The sequence below is a fragment of the Pygocentrus nattereri genome, chromosome 27 (genome assembly GCF_015220715.1).
Source record: "Pygocentrus nattereri isolate fPygNat1 chromosome 27, fPygNat1.pri, whole genome shotgun sequence".
Classification (NCBI taxonomy): Eukaryota; Metazoa; Chordata; class Actinopteri; order Characiformes; family Serrasalmidae; genus Pygocentrus; species Pygocentrus nattereri.
This window is the reverse complement of record NC_051237.1, coordinates 11,794,347-11,816,358: the sequence shown is the minus strand read 5'-3', so window position 1 is coordinate 11,816,358 and position 22,012 is coordinate 11,794,347. Positions and strand designations below refer to the sequence as shown.

General features: G+C 41.7%; 1 protein-coding gene across 6 annotated transcripts in view; it reads left to right on the top strand.

Moving 5' to 3' along the window:
- Positions 1–393: 393 nt before the first annotated feature.
- Positions 394–22,012, top strand: part of trps1 (trichorhinophalangeal syndrome I) — a 141,600-nt gene continuing 119,981 nt past the window's right edge. The window contains exons 1-3 of one of the 6 annotated variants that reach the window (XM_037535496.1): positions 394–740; positions 857–1,099; positions 6,154–6,455. In XM_037535496.1, the coding sequence (XP_037391393.1) occupies positions 6,443–6,455 (13 nt within the window). In that variant the 5' untranslated portion in view covers positions 394–740; positions 857–1,099; positions 6,154–6,442. Of the gene's footprint in view, positions 741–856; positions 1,100–1,341; positions 1,469–1,534; positions 1,599–2,031; positions 2,097–2,646; positions 2,705–6,153; positions 6,456–22,012 lie in introns of those variants that run through there. The other 5 variants (XM_017696626.2, XM_037535497.1, XM_017696635.2 and 2 more) reach the window with 5 other exon arrangements.

Below are 22,012 nucleotides of genomic sequence, written 5' to 3'. Positions count from 1 at the left end.
TAATTTCCCCCAGATTTACCTCTATTTATCATCACTGTTCATTCAGGTTCAGTAGGGGTTTTGGATAGTAAATTAAAAAATCCCTTTTGCGCTGTAAACATTGCAACTCCTGGTTCCTATCACCCCTACTGTAAAGACATTCAAGTCGGTAAGTTTCTCTACAATGAAGCATTTCAATCCAAGCTACTCTTAACGACTTTGTCAACATCTGTACGATTGAACTCTGCACAGCTTTGGAAAAATGGGTGGAATTCCCCTTTAACGTGAGAAGAGACTGAGTGCGGCTGCAGCAGTGCTCAGAGCTGGAGGTGTCTGTCCCTTTAAGAGCGCCCGCTCTAGGGTGGCGCTTCTCTCCGCAAGGGCTTCTTGATATTAATAGTGTTGGTGTCTTGAAACTGACGTAATGGTTGGAGTCTGAGGTCCTGACAAGCGATAACGTTTCTGATAAAAAAGAACTGAGATCGCTGCAAAACTTCACCGTTTCTTCCAACCAGACTCAGGCGGCGTTTTTTTAAATACCAAACACATTTCACCCCGGTTTCACTTGCAGAGGAGCAATCTTATGTGCCCACAGACAGAGAGAGAGAGAGAGTGAGTGAGAGAGACAGAGAGACAGAGAGGGAAAAAAGAAACAATTCCCGAGATCAACAAACAAAACAACACAAAGACGGTTTCAATGGCTCACGCCAAAAGCTCCACCATCTTTCAGACCGCAAAGCCAAATGCAGTTTAATCAACAGGTAAGGAGAAAGCGAGATGAATGAGCATGGCGAGCGCCCGCATCAGATGTGCGGTGTGCTCTTTCTTTAGCAGTATAGTTCCTGAACGGGCTTTTTTTCTTCTTCTTCTCGTCCAGGCGAGCGTTATGTAATGCCGGAGGAGGCTGAGGGATTTTCGCGAGTCACTTTGTGAGCTACTTTGCAGTGAAAAGGGGAGCAGAGGCGGCTCGGATTCCCCGTGGCATTTAGGTTTTGGTGGGTCAAACGCGTGAGAAATTGAAATCGGCTGCTTCTTCTCGGTGCCCCCCTCCTTCTCCTCCTCCTCCTCCTCCCGGTAGTGGGGTCACGTTCACACACGGGGGAAGAAAACATGACTTCCAGTAGGTTTTTGACTCATTTTTTTAAAAAAAAACTAATCTTTCCCGTTTCTTAAAAAACGACGGCGAGCCGCTTCGACCTTACTGCGTTTTCGAAACGCCGCTGGCTTTGTTTTTATTATTACTGTCGCGCGCGGTTAGCATGGATGCTAGCAGGTACTTTGCTGTGTGAAATGCGCTGTAATGCTGTAATGTGTGTGTGAGCGAGTGTGTGTGAGCGGGTGTGTGTGTGTGTGAGTGTGTTGTGGGAGATGGGAGTGAGCGGGATGGGGTGGCTTTGTGCCGCAGCGTGGAAACCCTTCTGCTCCCTTATTGTTTGGAAGGAAATGCGTGGTGGGAGAGAGCAGAGGAGCTCTAACGTCCATATCAAAAGTAAAGTCCGAGCGGCTGGCTAGTTCGCTCTGAGGCGCCTTGTATTTCTGACGGTCGTTAGTAATCCCGTCAATCCCGGACAAGAGTTTTTACGCGCAACTTTTCTTTTTTAAAAGAGAGAAAACTTTCCGTAAGTGATGTTTTGGTGCTGATAGAGCGCGCAGGCACGGCAGCATGCTGAGGGAAGGCTGAGCTGAAGGAGAGCCCGGCGGTGTGTCTTCTGATGGGGAAACTAACTGGCCCACTCTGAGAAGTTTCTCTTGAGTGGATTAGCTCCCTCTTTTTGTGGGATTATTTGTAGCCTGTGCTCAAGTTTGCCGGGAGTCGTTGTTGTTGTTGTAGCTTCTTCGAGACCTTCTCGAGTGAGTGAGTGAGGAGACGTGCAGCAAGTTTTCGGGAGGAAGTTTGTGAAATTTCTGTGCTCCTAGAAAAATAACAGGACTGTACACACGTGATTTGGATGGCTGTGTGTGTGTGTGTGTGTGTGTGTGTACTAGACGTGCGTGGCGTTTTTAATGCAGTCGTTTTGATGAACCTGGAGGGCATATTCTCTGGCTGCTTGCTGTGAGGCTGTAGAAATTTCTTGTAAACTTCTCGGATGATTAGGATCCACGGGGCTGCAAAAATGGTCAGATATTCTCTTTAAAACATGCACTTTAATTTTTGATTTGTTAACACATCCAGTGTTCACGTTTTATAGTCATCATTATAGTTATAAACTAGTAACTACACAAGTCTGTGTATTCAGTGATCTAAAAAAAACCCAGGTGAAATTAAGATCAGTTCTGTTTACTTGTCTAGTTTGTACTGCTGCTTTTATAGCAAGTGTAACTTTGTTAAGACTGCCAGTTGACTGGATTTTACGGCCCTAGCCCACAGTGATACATTACTGGTAGGTTTAAGTGGGTGGAAAAAAATACTATTTCACTTTAACCTTAGATAAAAATCACCCGCCTTTTGTGGCACTGAAGCGTAACTCGTATCTGATTGTTATGACACAAAATTCCCAAGTTGGTTCCAGTAGATGGTTTGTACTGTTTCCTGTAAACTGTGAAAGCAGCCACACTCAGGCAGTCTGGAAATGATGCACGCACCGCCGCTGAAAGGGCTGCTTTCTTGTCAGTGAAAGTTTCTTAATGACAAGGCCTGTGCAAACAAACACTGCTCATCATTTGGAGAAAAGAAGAGAGACTCACAGCTGTAAACAGAGTTTCAGATAGCGTCAACAAGGAACCAGTGGGTATTGTTCTGCACCCATAACCATGCCAGTTTAAGACTTTTGTGTTTTCAATGTGCGTGTGAATCTTACACGTAGAAAAGGTGGACTTTTAACGTAGTGTTTGATTTTAATGTTGTGGTAGTTAAACTAGCATTAGTAGTATTACTCCCTGCATAAAGCTTCACTGAAGTGCCCCCCCCTTTATTTAGCATATAATTTTATGTCTCAGAGTTTATACCTTTTCAAATATGAGTCCCGATGTTCGTCGGTGTGTATTGAGATTCACGTTGCTGCTTTCAGTTCTCTTTTGAAAGAGAAGAATGAGATCTGCATGGGTTGTCTGATAAGGGCTGTTTGAAGTGATTGAAAAGGCTGAGGTAGATTTGAAATGTAAATGGGTCCGCATCTGTGAGCCCTTTGGGCGGGATGCAATAGATCAGCGTTGTATAGTCAGGAACTTTACGGCTGACAGATGAATTTGGGCCTGGGCGTTTGGAGAAAGCAGCAGTGGGGGGGCTTGCATTTGTTCTACATGGCTTTTGAGTTTGCACAACTTCTTTTCTGGACTCGCTTCTTATCACAGCAAGATGAGCCCCACACTTTGTCTCTTCCCTGCAGATTCATGTGCCTGCTGCTGAATGAGAAGCCTGTTGAGAAAAAGAAATCTTTTTTTTATATATGTTTTTTTTTTATTAAAGGGGTACAACTGGCATATTAAGTCTCAGCCTGGACTGTTATAGAGAAAACACAAATGAAGCTCTCTGCACTGTTTTTCTCAGCTTGAAAGGATTCGTAAGTGGCTGTTGTGTATTGTTTGTTTGACGATTTATGCATTTTTTTATGTGCTCTAAGAAAAGTTGATTTACTCACATGCGGTGCCAAAAGTAGCTGCGGATGAAGTGCTTGTAAAGTTTTGTGTGAGTGTTTGCATTAAAAGCACTGTCAGCTAGAATTACTGAAAGTTGATAGAGTTAAAATATATATTATGCTAACATTTCTGGAAGCTTTCAAAATTTGGTGCACACACCAAACATTGTTTTTAAATGGTATTTTAAAACTGCTTTAAAACGATGTCTTCTATGTTCTGACATTAAGTTGCAAAAAAGCAAAGCTAACAAACTTATGAAAATTGACGTTGACACAGAAAGGTCAAATGGGATTCTGTATTGATTTTATAGATAGTCTGTTTTCTTGCCTTTATTATTTATATCCACAGTTGTAAGAAGTGTTCAGAGGAATAGTTATCAGGTAGATTTCTGCTGAGTAATTCTAACTTGTCATTAAAACGGTTTAATCGATGACTGTTTTGGTGTAGGGATAGTTTTTGGAATTTTTATGTGAACCAAAGACAGAATTGTGAGTTGGTTGTCTCACAGCGTTTAGAATAGAACATCTGAGTCATCCCAGTTTTTTTCTTTTTTTTTGTTTTAATATTGCATCAAAGTGAGTCATAGTTAAAGTCTTTCATTGTGATTTGATTTTTTCTTTAGCTTCTCTTTCTAATAGTAACATGGCTGAGATGTCTGTAGCGTTCTATGCTTGTAATATAAACTGACCACTGCTGGTGTCTTCCAACAAAGGAGACCGCTCTCTAAGAGTGAGAAAAGTTTGCGCTGGGGTGAGAGGACAGTTTCCTGAAGTGAGGTGCTGTATGAAAGGTTGTTGAGATGTCTGTTTTTGTCATCTGTCCGTGTATGTGTGTGTGTGTGTGTGTGTGTGTAAGTGTGAGAAAGAGAAGCTGTAGGTGTTATCAGTTCTAGTGTAATTTAGCAGACGTTATCAGTTTGCTCTGGTGTTGCTGTCCACAGGTGGATGTGAGAAGTTGCTTCTCTTTAGGTCACCGATGTAACAGTTGAATTGTTTTGTCTTCTTTGCTTTCTCCAGTATGTTTAATTAAAACACTTTCTATTTTGTAATATGTTTTAAATATAGATTTATAGGTGAATCAGCCTCGTGTGTTTTTCAAATTCCAGAAATTGGTTTGATGCTTCTAAGACCTAGTAAACTGGTCGTCTGCAGTACTGGTCATCTGATGCGTTTAATTTTCATTTTTGGGTTAGTAGCTCACGATGGTTTCGCTAGGACTCACCGTTCTTCCTGCTTGCTCGCTGTCTTTCTCTGGTGGGAGTTTTTAAGGCTGAGAATGATGACTTCAGAGAGATTTTTCAGGCCTTTTTTATTTATATCTGTATAAAGTTTGTTTTTTATTATGTTTGTATAATGTATAGTATAGTAGATTGGATTGCTTTAAGGACAATAAGGAGAAACTTTAGTATTTATGCATTGTTTAGATTAAAGTCTTTAACTTGTGCTGCAATCTAAAATTTCACAAAATTTCCACAACATTTTTACTAGTAAATGATCAAATTTTATTAAAAAAAAGTGTCTAAAAAGTAAATCTTGACGCATATTTTGTTCCAAAACTCCAGAAAAAATGGCTCATGTTTTTATTTGTAATTCCACCCTTGTATTAGCAATAACAGTGGTACTTTGAATGTCTGATGGGCAAACTTGTCAAGCGTAGCTGCAAAATGAAGGAGTGCATTGGACCCATAAGTTTAGGTCATTTCTAGCAGACTCTGTCTCAGTGCCATGTCTCTCTGAGATGCGATTTCAGAGGTGCTCCAAACCTCTGCTCTTGGCTGGGGAAAGTTTTCTAAAAGTTTTCTAAAACTTTTGTGCTTCTCCGGCAGTGCCTCTTCCTCTCTGTGACTGTGGCTGAGTTTCATGCATACGCGTCCGATCGCTGCATATGGCCTGCGCTTCTCTGGAGCAGCGATGAGTCAGTTTAGCCTTCTCCCCTTTTCTCTGTGCTGTGGTGTGCGTTCCCTTAGCACACTTCTTTTTTTTTAGATTTCCTATTCTCTCTCTTTCTCTCTCTCACTCTGTCTCTCTCTCCTGCACTTCTGTCTCTCTCAGTTTCTCCCCCTCATTGTGGCTGAGTATCCCTTCTCCATCTGTGTGGTCTTGGAGGCTTGTGTCATGGCTATAACATAGACTCCTACATTGTTGGAGACAGGTCGGACAGAATGAGTTGGAGAGAAGGTTGGCGGGGTTTGGGGGGGTGCGGAGGAGTATGCCTTCAGAATGTTTGTTTTCCTGTTTCCAATTTGGTCGGCCAGAGGGCCTGTTCTGTTAGAGATCCCATTCATGGACTCCACCATACAGAGCTGCGCTTTTCTCTCTGGATGTTTATTGTGGTCTCTCTGTTGTAGTTATCACAACGTTGCCTTTTGAGTTGAGCCAAAATTGTTGTTCTCTGTCGCTGATTGTAGGGTTATAGACTCCACGGTAGGCCGAGATGATTTCCCTCAAAGTTCTGCAGGAAACTTTCATATTGTTTTAGCGGCATGCCCGTTTACATGATAACTGTGTGTAGGATGAGCAAAAGCTAAAGTTGTGTGCGTTCAGTGTTGTAGTCTGTCATATCTAATCTGTGGCTGTTCCTGTGTGTGTTTGGCGACAGGTTTTGCTGTGAAAGCGGAGAGCAGTGTGATGCAGCTCCCGGTCTCATCCAGGATCACTTGTGAGCACCTTTGAAGAAGAGACGAAGAAGAAGAAGGAGGGCGCGTTTTGGAAGAGAAACGAATGCGGAAACAACTCGGCTCACGCTGATGGAAACAATGGAATAAATTTGAAGTCAGCATGGACGTGGAATAAAGGATACCTTAGAGGCAGGGCAAGGGCTTTGGATTTTTCTGCCAACTCTGATATCTGCCTCCCCGTGGAACTGGTACTGATAATGCTATAACCCAATGCTCAGCAGAGGTACGTATACGCATCTTTATGCGGCAGAAAAATACAGGGATTCTACACAGTGTGCATGTGTGTGAGAGAAAAAGAGAATGAGGTATTATTGGGCTTTTTCAATTGCTAGTGAATTGCGAGAAGTCTACCAGAGTGACCAACAGCATAGTAGATGCCACAAAAAGCGAGAAGTTCTTTTGCTTTGCTAAATTCCCACATTGTTATTGTGGTAGGCTAATTAGGGCTATGTGAAGTTCGCATGGCTTTCTTAACTCCTTTATGGTCACTTCTAAACCAGTCTTCCTGTTCTCGGCTTCCTCCCAGTCATCTTCACCATTAGAGAACTCAGCTGTTAAAGCGCTTTGATCTTGGGCAAGGCCATCGTTCCATGCTTCAGCTTTAGGGTTCATGTGGAATGGCAGTATTTCTTGACTGTCATTTGCTTGCCTGTCAGTATATTCCTTCATCTGTAATATTTTACAAGCTGTAGAACGTCCTAGACTGTTCTGCAAACATGCTACTTTCAGATGATGTGCATGTGGAAATCGACTGTTTTATTGTCTAGTACAACTTTTTTGCTTATCCAAGCTCTTTTATTCTGTTATCTTAAATATATTGTAGCATTATAATTGTCAGCTTTGTTGTGCAGTAATGTGCATGTTGTCATATTATTATACTCTATAAATTGTTCAAATCCTTCTTAGTACTAAAGCAGGACAGCTCTGTTTTATATTCCCATCTGTGTTTAGCACATTCAGTGACAGTTTCATTCATATCATGCCTTTTTCCCTTCAAAGTCGCTTAAACCTTTGCTGCATTTGGAAGTTGGCCTTCCTATGCATGTCATTTTAAGCTATTGGACTGAGTGATTAATTAAAATTATAGCCCTGTAATACATCAACATAAAGCACTATTGAGAAACGTCTCCAGTAGTGAATTGCTTGTTGAGGTCATTTTATGCGATTTGCTGTTCTGGAAGCCTTGACGTCGTTTTCAGTATAACACAATGTCCTCTGTTGTACTTTTGTACATGTGTTTCTGGCTTTAGTCTTGAACTAATAATGCAAAAGCAATGAGCGTAGAAATCCAATAATCTTATTAAGTTCCGAAAATGACCACATACTTTGCGGTCTGGATTTCCAACAGTAGTTGATCCTAAATAAAGTAAAGTGAAAGAATGTCATAGCTGACTGCTTTTCTCCTGTGCGGACGTGCATATTAAACGCCCTGTAACGAGCACCGATTACGAGATACTCACTTTGTTAACGCTGCAGAAATGGAGGCTTCTCTGATGTGCCATGCGATTTCAGCAGATTAGCGTAATGTTAAACATATGCTATCTTTTCCAGACTGGGTAGGAAAATCTGTCTGTGCTTTTGCACTTGCAATTACCTCCTCTGCTCACGTCTGGGTAATGTGCTTTGGCTGCTTGCATTTTTAGATCTGGTGAATTATGCAGGAAGACTGAGAGGGGATGTAGAGATTAACCTCCATGGATCCCTCGCTCACACACTCCTACAAAGGCTCCTAGGTCAAAGGTCACCTGACATCTCTAACTACTAAGACGAGTGCCTAGAGGCCCCGGAGTCTCCTGTAGAATGGCTTTGTGTTTGGTCGAGAAAGTCTGTGATTATTTTTTTTGTTGTTCAGGACGTTTTCTTCGAATTATCATGCCTTTTCAGAAGGCTAGATAAATGATTAAAAAGTAATTCCGATTTTAGGCTGCATGAAATTGCTATTCCTTAGAGCCGTAACTTATTTTGTTTCCCATTAGCACTTTTTAAGGGAAGCTTGGTGTGCTTTTTTTGTTTGAAAAGTTAAGTTTTGGTTGTTTTGCTTTTATCCCAAACTCAGTCATAGTTACAGATGTTACAGTGCTCATTTCATCACTTTACTGGAACCTTTAATTGTGGGAAATAAGAAACAGAAGGTACGCTAATGTCTGTTTTGATGTGCTGCACTGGCCTGAACAGACTGTGCACTTTTGACAGGCGTTCTGTGTTAGCAGAAGTACTGTATTCGGCATGGCACCATGTACAATGACTAAATGAAAATCATCTGAATTTCAGCTTGACCAGCTCTGCCTTAAGTGTAAATGACCCAGATATTCACATAGATATGCAGTTTCTGTTTGTCTGTGAAAGTGTACAGTGAATCTGAGATATGCATGTGCAGGCTAAATCTTGCCTGTTAGTATGGTGAGTCATATTTATGGAGATTTTATGCCATCATTTAAATGGTTTGTTCAGGGTCTGAGTGTCTTTTTTGGAGTTATGTATGCACAGAGCTACTCTGTGTATGAGCCTTCACCCTTTAAGGTTTGTCTCATTCGCAGAGAGATCTCTTTAACGTCCATTTCAAAGTCTAAACAACATTTTATGCCTGCCGTTACTGCCGTGCTTATTATCTGTAACCTTGCAGCGTGCAATCTCGGTGACTTATGAGGAGAAAATGCAAGTGGTCTGCATAGTTCCCCAGAAGGTGCCTGTGTGATCTACAGTGTGCCAGCAAACCGAGAAACGATTGGTGGTAAATGATATCATAGTGCTAATGCTAAAGTTTGGAGTTTAAAAAATCCTCCAAATCCGAAGCCCTGTGGGCTCATCATCTGCAAACAAAAGCAGGACATGGTTTTTAGGCGTTTTCAGGCTACATTTAAGTCACAAGCCCTGCTTTCATTTAACTTGCGACATGCCACAGCGCCGAGAAAGTTCAAAGCAGGTGAATATCAGAATATTTTTTGTAGCTAATCAGCTCCCAAAAAGCTGTCAAAGCTGTGTTTCTTTCAGTTACGGTTTACATATAAAATTTTAGTTGGTGGAAAGAAATCTGCTTCCATCTACAGGCCCGTTTCAGTTCTGAACACAGGCCTTAATTAACTAGCTCAGGCTTCAGGAGTGAGAGTTGTCATTCAGGCACATGTTTAATGAGACGCACAGGTATTCTGTAGCTAACCTCCTGTATGGCTGCGTACGTTAACTCTCCAAGTCTGCGGTAAGCTAAGTAAATATAAAATTTGAAGACAGTTGCAAAATGACAGTAATGAGTGCTGGTTGTTGCAGGTTGGTGGGGTGAACCTGCTGAAGAGTGTGGAGGAAAGGGCTGAATCTGCCAACCAATTAGGCCTATCTCTCCCTCCCTACATGGCACCTTATTGTACTAACCCCAAACCCACCATCCAAGTAATATAATTAGATCGAGAGCAAAAATCCTGGGCTACTGGCAGAATGTAAAATAAGGGAGCGATTCATTCTCCCGTAGTGTAAAAAAAAAAAGAAGAAGGCGATGGTTGAGTGCAGGCCTGTTGTTTTTAGCGGATTGTTTCCGTGAGGCCTGCAGCATATGGTGGTGGAAAAAAGGGCCCTGAAAGGGGCCAAAGAAAAGGGGGCTGGACGCAGCAGTGAAGCTGCAAACAAAACGTCTTGAGTTGGTGAAACGGAGGGCTAATCGTGAGCACCACACACTCAGGAGTTGTTTATTTAAAAAGCCAGGCAGAATTAATCACTGTCTTCATCATCATCTTTGGCAGATTGAAAGATGAGCTATTTTTTCAGCTAGTGTTGTTTTTTTCACTTGTTTTTTTGATAATTGCTAATCCAATGAGTGGCTTTGACAAAGTGGTCCCAACCACACTCTTCACACTTCGAGTGTTGTCTGCACAGCGTCAATCCTGTACTGCTGGTTCAGGGCCCAGATACCACACTGTACCTGCTGCTCTGTGTAACAGGCAATTTGGAGTCGACTCTTGGGTTTTCTGAAAAGACGCAGATTGTGTTGCTTGATGCAAAGGCCTGCTTTGAACTACAAGACCAAGCCTGCCACCTTGACAAGACAGTCGCTGGTTGGGTCATTTGCATCTCCCTCTTTCAGGCTGTGGTTTGAGACCCTGCGTTGTAAGCCCCGGTGGGTGAATTCAACCTCCTTGAATAGCAGCCCGAGGCCATTGAGAGTAGCTTCGTGTATCCAGGCTGTCTTTGGCAGACACAAACAAGGGCCTTCAAAGATCTCCTCATTTATTTAGACGAAGTCCCAAAGGCTTGTTCCAGTCCCCAGCCCCCTCCTCGTGAGGCTATCAGATGTTTCCCTTCTACAAGGAGGGCAATTTACAAATGTAGGTGTTGTTACAGCACAGAAGAGACAACAGGCATGGTGTCAAACAATACTGTAGCTTGCTGTAAAGCCTGCATTGTCCTGATAATTGAGAGGATCAGGTATAGAAGTTTCTCTTGGTCCACTGGTTAAAGGTATGGTGTGACATTAGAGAGGTCCCTGCTAGCTTTGAGTTACTGTTTCTCTGCCTGTGCTGGCTCTGAAAGGGCACTGTTCCATTACCATATGTGCCTGTGGTCACATGCGGCTTAATTTGAGCTATGTGATTGCACAATCCGTCGTAGAGGATAGAGTAGTTGGGTTTCTGTTAGTTTACCATTTGAGTAAACACAGTCCCCTTAAATGCCTTCTTTCTGATTTGTATTAGTTTTTGGGGAACCACTGCTAGAAACATCAGTCACAGTTTTTAATTAGACCAAAGGGGGGAGGGGTGTAAATAAATAAATAGAATATCCAGTATATGTCTTCAGAAAGGGGGGGAAAGTAGATAGTTCTCATAATACTTTTACTTCTTCTTGCTAAGCTCCCACAGACCTGCTGCTCGCTGCTAGCCGTCTATGGTCTGGCCCATCTGCTTGTAGCCTCAGATAGGCATCAGGCCTGGAGGACAGGAAGGCAGAAGATGGTCTTGCTGTGTAAAACACAGTGCTGGAGTGTTGAACAGGCCCATCCCCATCTCTCCCGACCTGAACCCTGTCTGGCTGCACTTCGTCTCTGTCATAGGAAGAGATGTAGAAGGAGAAGTTTAGCGGGCCTTCCTCCCCTCCTCTCCTTTGCTGCTGTCCATAACTCTTCAACTGGGCCTGGGGAGCTGAGCCCAGAGGCGGATCCCCCCTGGCCTGCGCCGCTCGCCACTCTCAGCACCTATTATGGTCATTGGGCCCGGGGCCCTGTCAGGCCCTGCTGCCTTTTTGATTCACCGCTAGCCTCGGATTCCGCCCCGAATTTTTTTTCTCTTTCGCCGTGTCCTCAACTTCCAGATAGGAGATAAAATATCCATAAACAGCACTTGAAAGAGAATGTAAATGTTTATAGGCTTCCTGCGAGACTTATCTGATATTGTTCTTATTTATATGTCGGGGCCGGTTGATTTGGAGGCAGACGGGACTGGCCGAATTGGAGCCAAATGGCTTTAAGTGCTGCCTCGGTGCAGCTTTGCCAATGGCTGCGGGGTAGGGGGGTGGAAAGAGGGGGAGATTTAAGTGGACAGTTGGACGGTGGAGAAGCTAGCCGGTGACACCAGGCTGGAAAGAATGCATAGACAATACAGCGCTGATTCAACTCTGGCTGCCAAATCATTGGCAAAACTTCACCTTGTGAAGGATGCTACCTGCAGCTTAAGGGTGCATGGGAGATGGCCAGCATCCTTCTGCTCAGTGACTGATTTCTTATTTTTTCACTCATTTTTTTTTTTCCGATCAGACAACAAGAAAAAGTTCAGGAGCCTTTTCAGTTTCACTGGAGTCATTATTTAGATTGGCCACATCAGGCCAAAATCCCGGCTACTTTAGCTTGGGCTCTTGGGGCCAGATTTGACCCCTCATGGTTGTTAACAGCGCTCAAAGCCACACCAATTTCCCAGAGAGCTCAGGCATGCAGTAAATCAGTGCCGTGCTGCCGTTATGCAGCATGGAGAGTGGCTGGGTGGGAGGCAGTTGTGTGGAGAGCTCAGTGTTGACGTAGGCGGAAGGATTGCACTCTTAACATTGCCGTCGCTCTCCTCTTGATGAGTCAGTGCATGCCCTGAGCCTAGAGAACCACACTCAAACTGAGAGGCACATAAATGGATTTTTAGGCAAATGGATTTGTATGTTCACATGTGTATGCACAGCCTTGCCTTACATTATTTCCTAAAAAAGGGCACAGTCTCTTTTTTGTTTTCCATTTTTGCAGGTGCTCTCTCTCTCTCTCTCTCTCTCTCTCTCATGTTGTATAGGTCACCTATAAGTAATGATTACATTAAAAAAGTGGATGTTAAAAAGTACACATTGAAAGAAAGCACCCAAAGACATTTACAAGTATTCATTAAACTGAGGCAGACCACCTTGCAAACAGCTGTGAGGACTTGATAATGAACTATATTATCAACACAACTAATTTATTTAATGCTCTTAACTAATTTTCAATGAATGATCTGTAGTTCCATCCTTAAGCTCAGCTGCTCATGTGGTGCATGTTGTTATGAGTGACTGGCACTCTCTTGCAAATATAGTTTTTGAATGGTTCGTTTAATGGCTCTCTTGATAAGAATTTTATCCAGCTACTTTTCAGCTACTGCCAAGTTGAGTTTGTTTATCACTGATGCTGGTAATATCAGTCTGCACAGACATCTCTAAACTGGAGAGCACTTGTGAGAGAACTATGGATGAATTTAGGCACAGCAAACAAAAGCAACAGTGAAGTGGAAAACTGCAGCTTCTCTCAAAACAGCACATTACGTATTGATAAGAGAGCAACAATTGCAGAGCTGCATGAATGTATGTTGATGACAAAAACTGGAAACTCTGTTTGCTTTATTTTCACCACCCATACAGCTACAACAACATACACTTTATAAATGGGAAAAATCTTTCCTTAGGATAAAAGTGTGAGCAAATTAGACAAATGCAATTAACAGCCATAAACTACACTAAATAATGTAAATAATGTAAATAATGTCACGATTTAGCAGGCTTAGATTTTTTAGATGTTTTAAAGGTTATATATCAGTGGAAAACATTTATTACTTTTTTAAAATAAGAGTTTGATATAGTATGTAAACATTAAAGTTTCAAAATGCAGTATTCTCTCTTCAGTCCATGTATGGAAACTAAGCTGTTTTAAATTCATTCTTTTTATGACATCAAGAGAACCAACACATTTGCATTCACGTTGAATTTATGAGAAGTGTTTTTGGCTGGACTGCTTTTTGAATTAGACACAATAAAGGGCAGCTAATTGGAACGGCGTTGATTTACTTATTTCAGATTTAAAAGCATGGCAATACAACAGCTTGTTTAATTCTAAGGGAGTTTGGAAAATTGTAAAAGTGAATTTTAGCTTTTTTTGGTACATAAAACTGGCACAAATATGTCAGAAGAGAACTTCAGGGAAATTGATAAAATGCAGAAATTTGTAGGAAATGAGCCAATAAAGTTCCACGAAAACACTTAAATGTGAAATTGAGGGAGAACAGAAACCTCTTAGATGCAGGCAGCTCCACTGATATCTGTCAATCTAAAAGCTACTGTGAGTGATTTTGTTGGCTGTAAACTCAGGACGTGTGTCTGATCGGCCCTGATTCTGATCTCCCTTAGTTCAGTAGCCTAGACATACTGACCCCATATTTGGCCTTCTCACTTATCACTCGTCATGTTGAATTACTGAAGATCAAGTAGAAGTAATGTGTCATTGGTGAAAGTGTAATTTATTTGCCTGTGATTGTGAGGAAGGGATTTTTTTCTGTGATTTCCTATTTTCAGGAACAGTTTGTCGAGTATATTGATCTCACACATTGGACAATTAAGAAAGATGAAAAAGATTACGGAGCAAGAAAGCTACTGAAGCACATACGAGAAGGATGTTGAAAAAGAGGTTGAGTCTTTGATTTTACTTGGGATGTGCTAATGACTCAGGTTGTTCCCATGATAAGCAAGACAGTCAGGCCCGTTTTGCTGTTGTAGCTATTACAGATAGTATAGGTCAGGGTGTGGTTGTTTTATCAAACATGCTGAGATGACTAATCAGTCCTAGGGCTATATGGCATATGAAAGGAGAATCTTTGTACAAAGCAAATACAGGAATCTTGTAAAACCAGTGGGAAGTCCTTTATGCTTCGAAAAAGCCGTACAGCTTCTCTAAATGCTACGCTTCAAATCTTGAAGAATGGCACCTTTACTTCGATAAAGCTTTGATAAAGAGGATTTTGGGGTGTAAGGGAGTGCAGTGTTACGCGGGAGCAGAGGGAAAAGCAGGACCTTACACACCAGAGAAGAGATACGGGCTGGGTGGACTGGATGTTTATCACACCCGTATCCGATAACCAGGCAAGTGTCTTCTCTCCAGTCTTTATCTCATCCTATCTGTGTCAAAATCTGCAAGCTGATATTTGCTGAGGGTTTGCTTAGGCATTTGAATTGTGTCTGGCAAATCAGACAAGAAGTATTGCATGTCTTTTAGGCTGGACCAGAATAGTGCATGAAAAATAATCTGCCTATGTGTACATATATAGTATCCAGGGACAGGGGAAGCTTTAAGTTAGGGGTCCTAAAATTGTTAGCTGTATACATGAATTCAGTGACATAATACACATTGCTATATTTTAAGTGCTTGGTATAATTTACTTGAAGCAAAATGTGTGACTGCGTGCTGTAATATGGTGAGTGACAACAATATACGCAGACTACTGACGCCTCAAACCGCTGTACACCCTGTTCACCCTGCACTTTCATTCTGAATTAACTTTTTGCAACTGAGGTGAGTGGCAGCCAATCAGGTTTTGTGTGGCACAGCAACCGAATGTGTGACAGACAATAGTAACATGAGGATTTTCAATTTTTGAAAAGAGCAACTAATTTAATTTATTTGAATGAAAAAAAAAATGTTTAAAAACAATATTAGGCTGCAAGTCTGCATACACTCTTACTCTGGACACCTAAATCTGTCTGCAGTAAGGTTATTTTTAGGGGTTCTTTTACTTTTCTCTTAATTATGTTTAGTAGTTGCGGAGTTGTAGCCAGACAACCCTGAAATCTCCTATTCAGCACCCCTACTTGTTGTGTGCCTACGTTCTCAGAAATAAAGGTATGAAACTCTAACTGGGGCAGTACCCCTCTTGTCAGTGGGGTTGTACCCTCAAGAGTACATCTCAGTACCTTTAGTTAGAGACCATAATAAATGTACATCCCACACCTTTACTTTTAACAGTGTAAAGGTATGGAACTGAATTTTTCTTTCTTTTTTCTTTCTTTCTTTTCTACCCTCCAATTCACTTTTGTGTCTGTCCGTCCGTCCGTCCGTCCGTCCGTCCGTCCGTCCGTCCGTCCGTCCGTCCGTCCGTCCGTCTATCTATCTATCTATCTATCTATCTATCTATCTATCTATCTATCTATCTATCCAGCCTTTCATCTTGATATGGCTTGTCAAGATCATTTTGCAGATTAAAACATTTCCTTGCAAAGTTTCTTTCCTAAATCTCTAAAAGTAGCAGAAATCACAGACAAGGTCACAAAACTTAATGGTGTGTGGAGCTGCACTCTGCACTTGCATGATACTATGCAAATCTTTGCCTAAGGTGATGGTTGGGTGGTGGCAGGCCTAATTTCCTTGACTAGCACGTTTCTGTGTGTAAGATCTAATCACATCAGAGGAAGGTTGAGAGCACAGAGGCAGCATATTACCCTCACACTGACATCAGGGCTTATCAGTGCACACACACTGTCCCCTTCACTCCCTTCCAATTCTGCTCCTTCAGGTTAAATGGTGAAGAACGTTGCTTTAAAAACAGATTACTTTTTCCTGCTGTGGTTGGGCAAGGTTTTCTCTTTTTTACTCTTTCCACCCCCATCTCTACACATTGTGCTGCATCTCGCCATGAAATATTCATTCAGACAATCAGGCATGTAATGCCTCTGTGTTTTTGTCCTTGTTCTGCGTGGTTAGCTGTCGGGAGTAAGGTGAAGGGAAGAATAGTATTCTGTGCGTGTGTGTGTGTGTGTGTGTGCTGGGGAGTGGCCTAGCTTTGAATTTGTCCTGTCAAGAATTTTCTCTGAACAAGGGTGAATTCTTGTTGAACTCTTTTACAAACGGTAATTCTGTCTCTTACATGTTTGATCTATGTAAAGTAGATGTGATGTAAAGTAGCCTTATTTATTTATGTAATTTTCTTGTTAGTTTTACTCAGATCAGGAATTTCTAAGTGGTCTGGAAAATACCCAAATCTTGAAAGACAGCCTTTATTTGAGAGTGACTGCTTTAATGGTGCACCTCAACAACTTCTTTAAGCGCAAATACACAAGCCATTATTGTTTCCAGATGTTGGAAACCTGCTTACTTGTTTTTTTGTTCCAACAAAGTAGCACACAGGTTCTGCCTATTGTTGTCTTTCCTTTGTTGTGTTGAGTTAAAAAGCTGCATTAACTGGCCTGAGCCTGAGAACGAGGTGACTGTGCCTTCTTTAGAGAAGCTATAGCCATGTCGCAACGTTGTGTGATTTTTACTCAGAGGGGAAATGCATCTGAGGCTGCGGTTTGTCGTCGGTTTCACACTGTAGCAGCAACGGTTCACTATGAATCGTAGGAAAATTGTTGCACCACAGCAGGGGAATCAACGTGATTTCAAGTTTTTGCCTTTTTCTTTTCTTTCCTTTTGTTTTCTTTCTTTTTTTTTTGCAAATGCCATATTGTCATTTCAAATGCCCAGATTTTAGTCACCCGTCCCCCAACTAACAACTCAAGGCCTCAAAGTCTCGGCACCTTCATATCTCTGGAGGTGTGCCATAGTGACGGCACGTTTGCTCGCAATTAGCCGTTTCCTTCTCGCCGGGAGAAGGAGGGAGGTGGCAGTTGTGGAGAAAAACTCTCGTAACTATTTCAGTCACCAGGTCGAAAGAAGGAAATGAAATCTGTTGTCCTGCCTGCAGGGCTGGAATAAGTGTCTGAAAGTCCTTCAGAAGAGTTCAGAACCTTCGCAGAGTAGCTAGCAAAAATGTCCATATGATGCTGTGTCCTCAACAGTGCTAGATCAGAGGTAAAGCTGGAGAACAGAGGTGCCCCAGCAGAAGTGATTTCCCATCAGCAGCACATGGCAGCACATTGGGCAACACTGCCATCGCATCAGGCTCTTTCCTGTTGCTAAATGGTCTTATTTTTAGGTGTGGAGTGCTGCTTTGTTTTTTTGAGTGTTTCACAAATGTGAAGCATTGGTTCCAACCTGGCCCCAGTGTAGAGCTGCATGATATGGACTAAATACAACATAGTGATTAGATGGTGATAGCAATTTGACAGGCCGCATATTAGAAACACATTGGTGAATGTTTGGCATGAGACAGTTTAAAGACTGGGCTGCATTGTTTTGACCAAAAGTATTTACATTTGTTGGAAAACATGAATCTTTTGATTTGATCAAAACACCCACAGAAACTCATCTGGAATGGAGATTTGGTCAAGATGCTCACAGCACACAAAAAGGCAACTCTGATTTGTTACAGGGCTCATTTACATACCACAGCTTTCTGCAGCATCTATATATTTGTATATGAAGCATTTTATTACATAAAACACCCCTTTCGGGAGTTTTCTTTTTCATGATGTATGAAGTTGGGAGTGGACTTTACACATATAAGGTGCAGAATTTCTATTAAACCCACCTTTATTCAAGAAATAAAAATGTCTTTTAGACAGAATATTTTATATGAAACTCCTCAGACTGTATGTTTATGTTAATACAGAAGCCAATATTGTGATAACGTCTGAGATAACGTATCTATACTACTGTTAAAAGTTTGGATCACATGTTTCAACTAGCTAGTTGTAACTTGAAAAAAGAATGTTAGGTGTGTCCAGAATGATGAACATAGCTGTAGATGATTCTGTTGAGACTAAGAAAGCTGCTTAGCACAAAGTATTAAGTTATAATAAAATAAATAACATCAAGAATGCCTTGCATTTGAAAAGAGGTGATCAGATCTTAAGGCAGATAGCACATTAAGCCGTTACTGTAAATAGATAAATACAGTATATAAATGATCATTTAGTAAGTTTTTGGTGTTTTTTAGGTGGTCTGAACATACCTTCTACTGTTTAACCTACTACTAAAGGACAGTACACTATACACCCCGACACACACATTTTTAAAACGGGTTCCTACATTTTGAAAATGTTGAAATGTTACTTGTGTTACAAATGCAGTCCAGTAAACTCTCTGCTTTTCCAGAATATGTAATGAATATTTAGCGCAGCCCTGTCCGCCTGCATGTGTTGTTGTTCTCCCTGCTCCAACACATCTGATCAGCTAATTAACAAGCACTTCCTGTGTTGAAGTGGGTGTGTTAGTGCAGGAAAACAGTAAAATGCACGGGGCAGGAGTACTCCGCTGCTGCAAAGGAACCTTTCTGAATAGAGGAACTGGTGTAAAGTGAGTGGGTGAGAGGTGAGAAGGACCCACTTTCAACCCCCCACCAAGGGTGAAGTCTATTTAATAGTTGTAGACAGAGATGCAACTAGTGGAGCCAGATTTTAAGGGACATTTTTGAAAGTGTGTTTCTTGATTATTTTTATGTAATGAAAGAATCCAGCTCACCAATTATTTGATGTTTAATCTGACAGGCTCACACACACACACAGTCTATGGGCCCCCTGTCGGGCTCAGCTCTCTCTCTCTCTCTCTCTCTCTCTCTCTCTCTCTCTCTCTCTCTCTCTTCTTTCTCTGTCTCTCAGTTTTCATTAATGACATGACAAATTTACATTAGTATTTTTTAATGTCAAAGCAATCATATATGCATACATATATATATATATATATATATATATATATATATATATATATATACATACACACACACACACATACAATTATATATAGATGTGTGTGTGTGTGTGTATGTGTATATATGTATCAAGACTAAATCAAAACTATTTTACTGTCTTTTACTCACACTCTTATCTTTCTCTTATCTTCATCGTTTACTCTATCTCTCTGCTTATCTCTTCCTTCTTTTGTTATATTCTCCCTCTTCTTTTTTCTCTCTGCTCATCTGTCTTTCTCTCTACTTGTCTCTCTATCTCTTTATCTCTGCTTGCCTTCCTTGCTCTCTCATCTCTCTCTTTCTCCTCCTCTCTGTGCATCTCTCTTTCTCTCACTGTCTCCCTCTCTCTATATCCCTCTATCTCCCCCTCCCTCTGTATATTTTTGCTTATCTGTCTCTGTCTTACTTTCTCTGTATCCCTATTTTGCTCTCTCTCCCTATCTTTGCCTCTGTCTCTCTCTCTCTCCCTCTCTCTGTCTCTCTCTCTCTCCCAGCGCGTGATCTCTGGCCTGGCTGGCAGCTCTGGTGCTCTGATCAGAGGAAGTGGAAGGGAAGCAGTTGTTGTGTGTTGTCTCCGGTTCCAGCGTGCGCTGATTGAGTGCATGGAGGCCAGGTCACTGAGACAGGAGGAGGGGGGAGGGGTGCAGGGGGCGGGGTGCGAGGGCAGGGGCGTGGGGTGTTAGAGAAAAGGAGCGTCCAGAAAGGCCCTTCTTTTAGTTTTTATGCCTTTTAATTACCGCTCACTGCTGTGCTGGCTTTGAAGTGCGTGAATTAGGCAGGTAGTTGTGAAGCAGCGCGAGGACGAGGGTGACTCCAGTATAGCACAAGCTGACGTCACGTGCTGAATGAAAGGGCCGCATTGTTGCTGGTGTGTGCAAACTGCTGAGGAAAAGTTTCTCCCCTGAATGTGAAGTGATTTCCATGCAGAGCTTTACAAAGCTTTTCAGTCATGCTCCTGAATTCAGTCACTCACTAAAAGAAGAAGCTTTGCGCAAATCACACTGATAAACCCCCCTTATCTGCATTCGTGTTGTGTGCAGTGTTGTGGTTTTTACTTTCTCACGCTGGACTTGTTAAATGTGTTACTAAATTCGTTTCTGTTCTGAGCCGTGTGGCCTCCTGTAATCTCTTACACTTGTGCGTCTGAGGAGGAGATACACACTCACACCACCAGTGAAAAGTTTGGGCACGTCTGATTGACTTGAAGACATTTTCTCATTAAGGCTTACACTTAAAAATGTCATTTTTTTCACCAGCATAAAATAAAAATAGTTGTAATATAAATTCTGTTTATTTACCTATTTCCAGTGTAATGACACTGTATATTTATTATGCTGTTAAATTACAAATAAAAAGAATTGATGCCTCTATATGACAGTGTTTCTAAAATGTTCACGCCCTACATTAGGGGTGTATCTACATCATGATATTGTATGCAATGCAAAACTGTGAGGATATTCCTTGTTGAGATGTGGTGGTGCATCATGGAGAACGTAATGCAACTGCATTACAAATGGCAAACTTTGCTAAGAGTTATCCCCAGTCAACACCTCAGTCCAACACTCCTCCCACCTGCTAGTGTTATTAGCATGTTGTGCAACATGATTACAGTCATCATTTTTCTTCGTTCAAAATATTGTGAAAATCCAGTCCATATGGACCACATATGGAAATTAAGCCAAATTAAGCTTGTTTTAGTATTTTTGTGATGTCATAAAAACTAGCAAAATTGAATTTCCCCTTGATGTTATAAGAAGTGATTCAACTTTTTTGAATGAAGGCAACCAATCCGAAAGAAGCGCGAGGTGAAGTAACAAAAACAAGCTGTTTAATTCTAAGGAATGAAATGAGGTTAGAAGATGCATTGTGACTCTTTATGGTGCACAAACCCACACAAACGTCATAAATAGACCTAAATACAAGGACAGTATAGACTATGGACCCTTTAAATTTAAAAAGTCTTCTTTGAAACTCCCCCAACAAGTAGTTTTCAGCAGAAAACAAGTGCTCGGCATATGTGAAGCCTGTTAGAAAAGTGTCCCAGGTGGCTCCTCGTGTAGCTGCTTGAGCGTATGCCAGGAGTGAGCAAAGCTGCTCAAGGCAAAAGGGACTTTGAGTAATGTAACATTTAATGTACGGATTTACAAATTAAAATTAAAATCCAAATAAAATATTCTTAGAACATTTATTTTGTAATAGTTATTTGATTACTTGGGTTATTCTAAATGGGATAAAGAGTAGAAATAAAGAAAGCCCGGTGAGAAGGTGAGTGCAGACTTGTGCGTGGTGCTGTGCGTGACTGTGTGCAGAGCTGAGTGAGAGTGTAATGGTGAATCTGAGGGTTTTGGAGCAGTGAGGAGCTCTTGCCCAGGCCACGCTGCTGAAGGCACAGTTCTTAGCAGCCACTCTTTGATCTGAATGTGTGCTCATGAATAAACATGACTTGTCTTGCTTGTGTGAGGAGTGAAGAGGGAGAGGGAGAGAGAGAGCTGTGTTTTTTGCATTGTGCTTGATGACATGCTACATAAAAAAAGTCACAGAGAGGCAGTTAGTCACGGACACTTCTTATTGAGCGTGGCATCTTTTCACACTCGTGCAAGGAAGGAAAAAAACAATAGTATGAAGAATTATGGGAAAAGCTCTTTATTTTTGACATGTCATCCCCTCCTCCTCCTCCCTCAGTCCATCAGCTTTCACTCTTTCCCTCTCTCAAACTCCATCTCTCTTTTTTCTCTCCCTCTCTCAAACTCTCAACTCTCTCTCTTTCTTTCTCTCACACACTCTCCCTCTCTCTCAGACTCTCTCTCTCTCTCTCGCTCTCTCCCTCTCTATCTCTCTCTCTCTCTCTCTCCCTCTCTCAAACTCATCCTCTCTTTCTGTCTCTCACACACTCTCCATCTCTCTCAGACTCTCTCTCTCTCTCTCTCTCTCTCTCTCTCTCTCTCTCTCTCCCTCTCTCAAACTC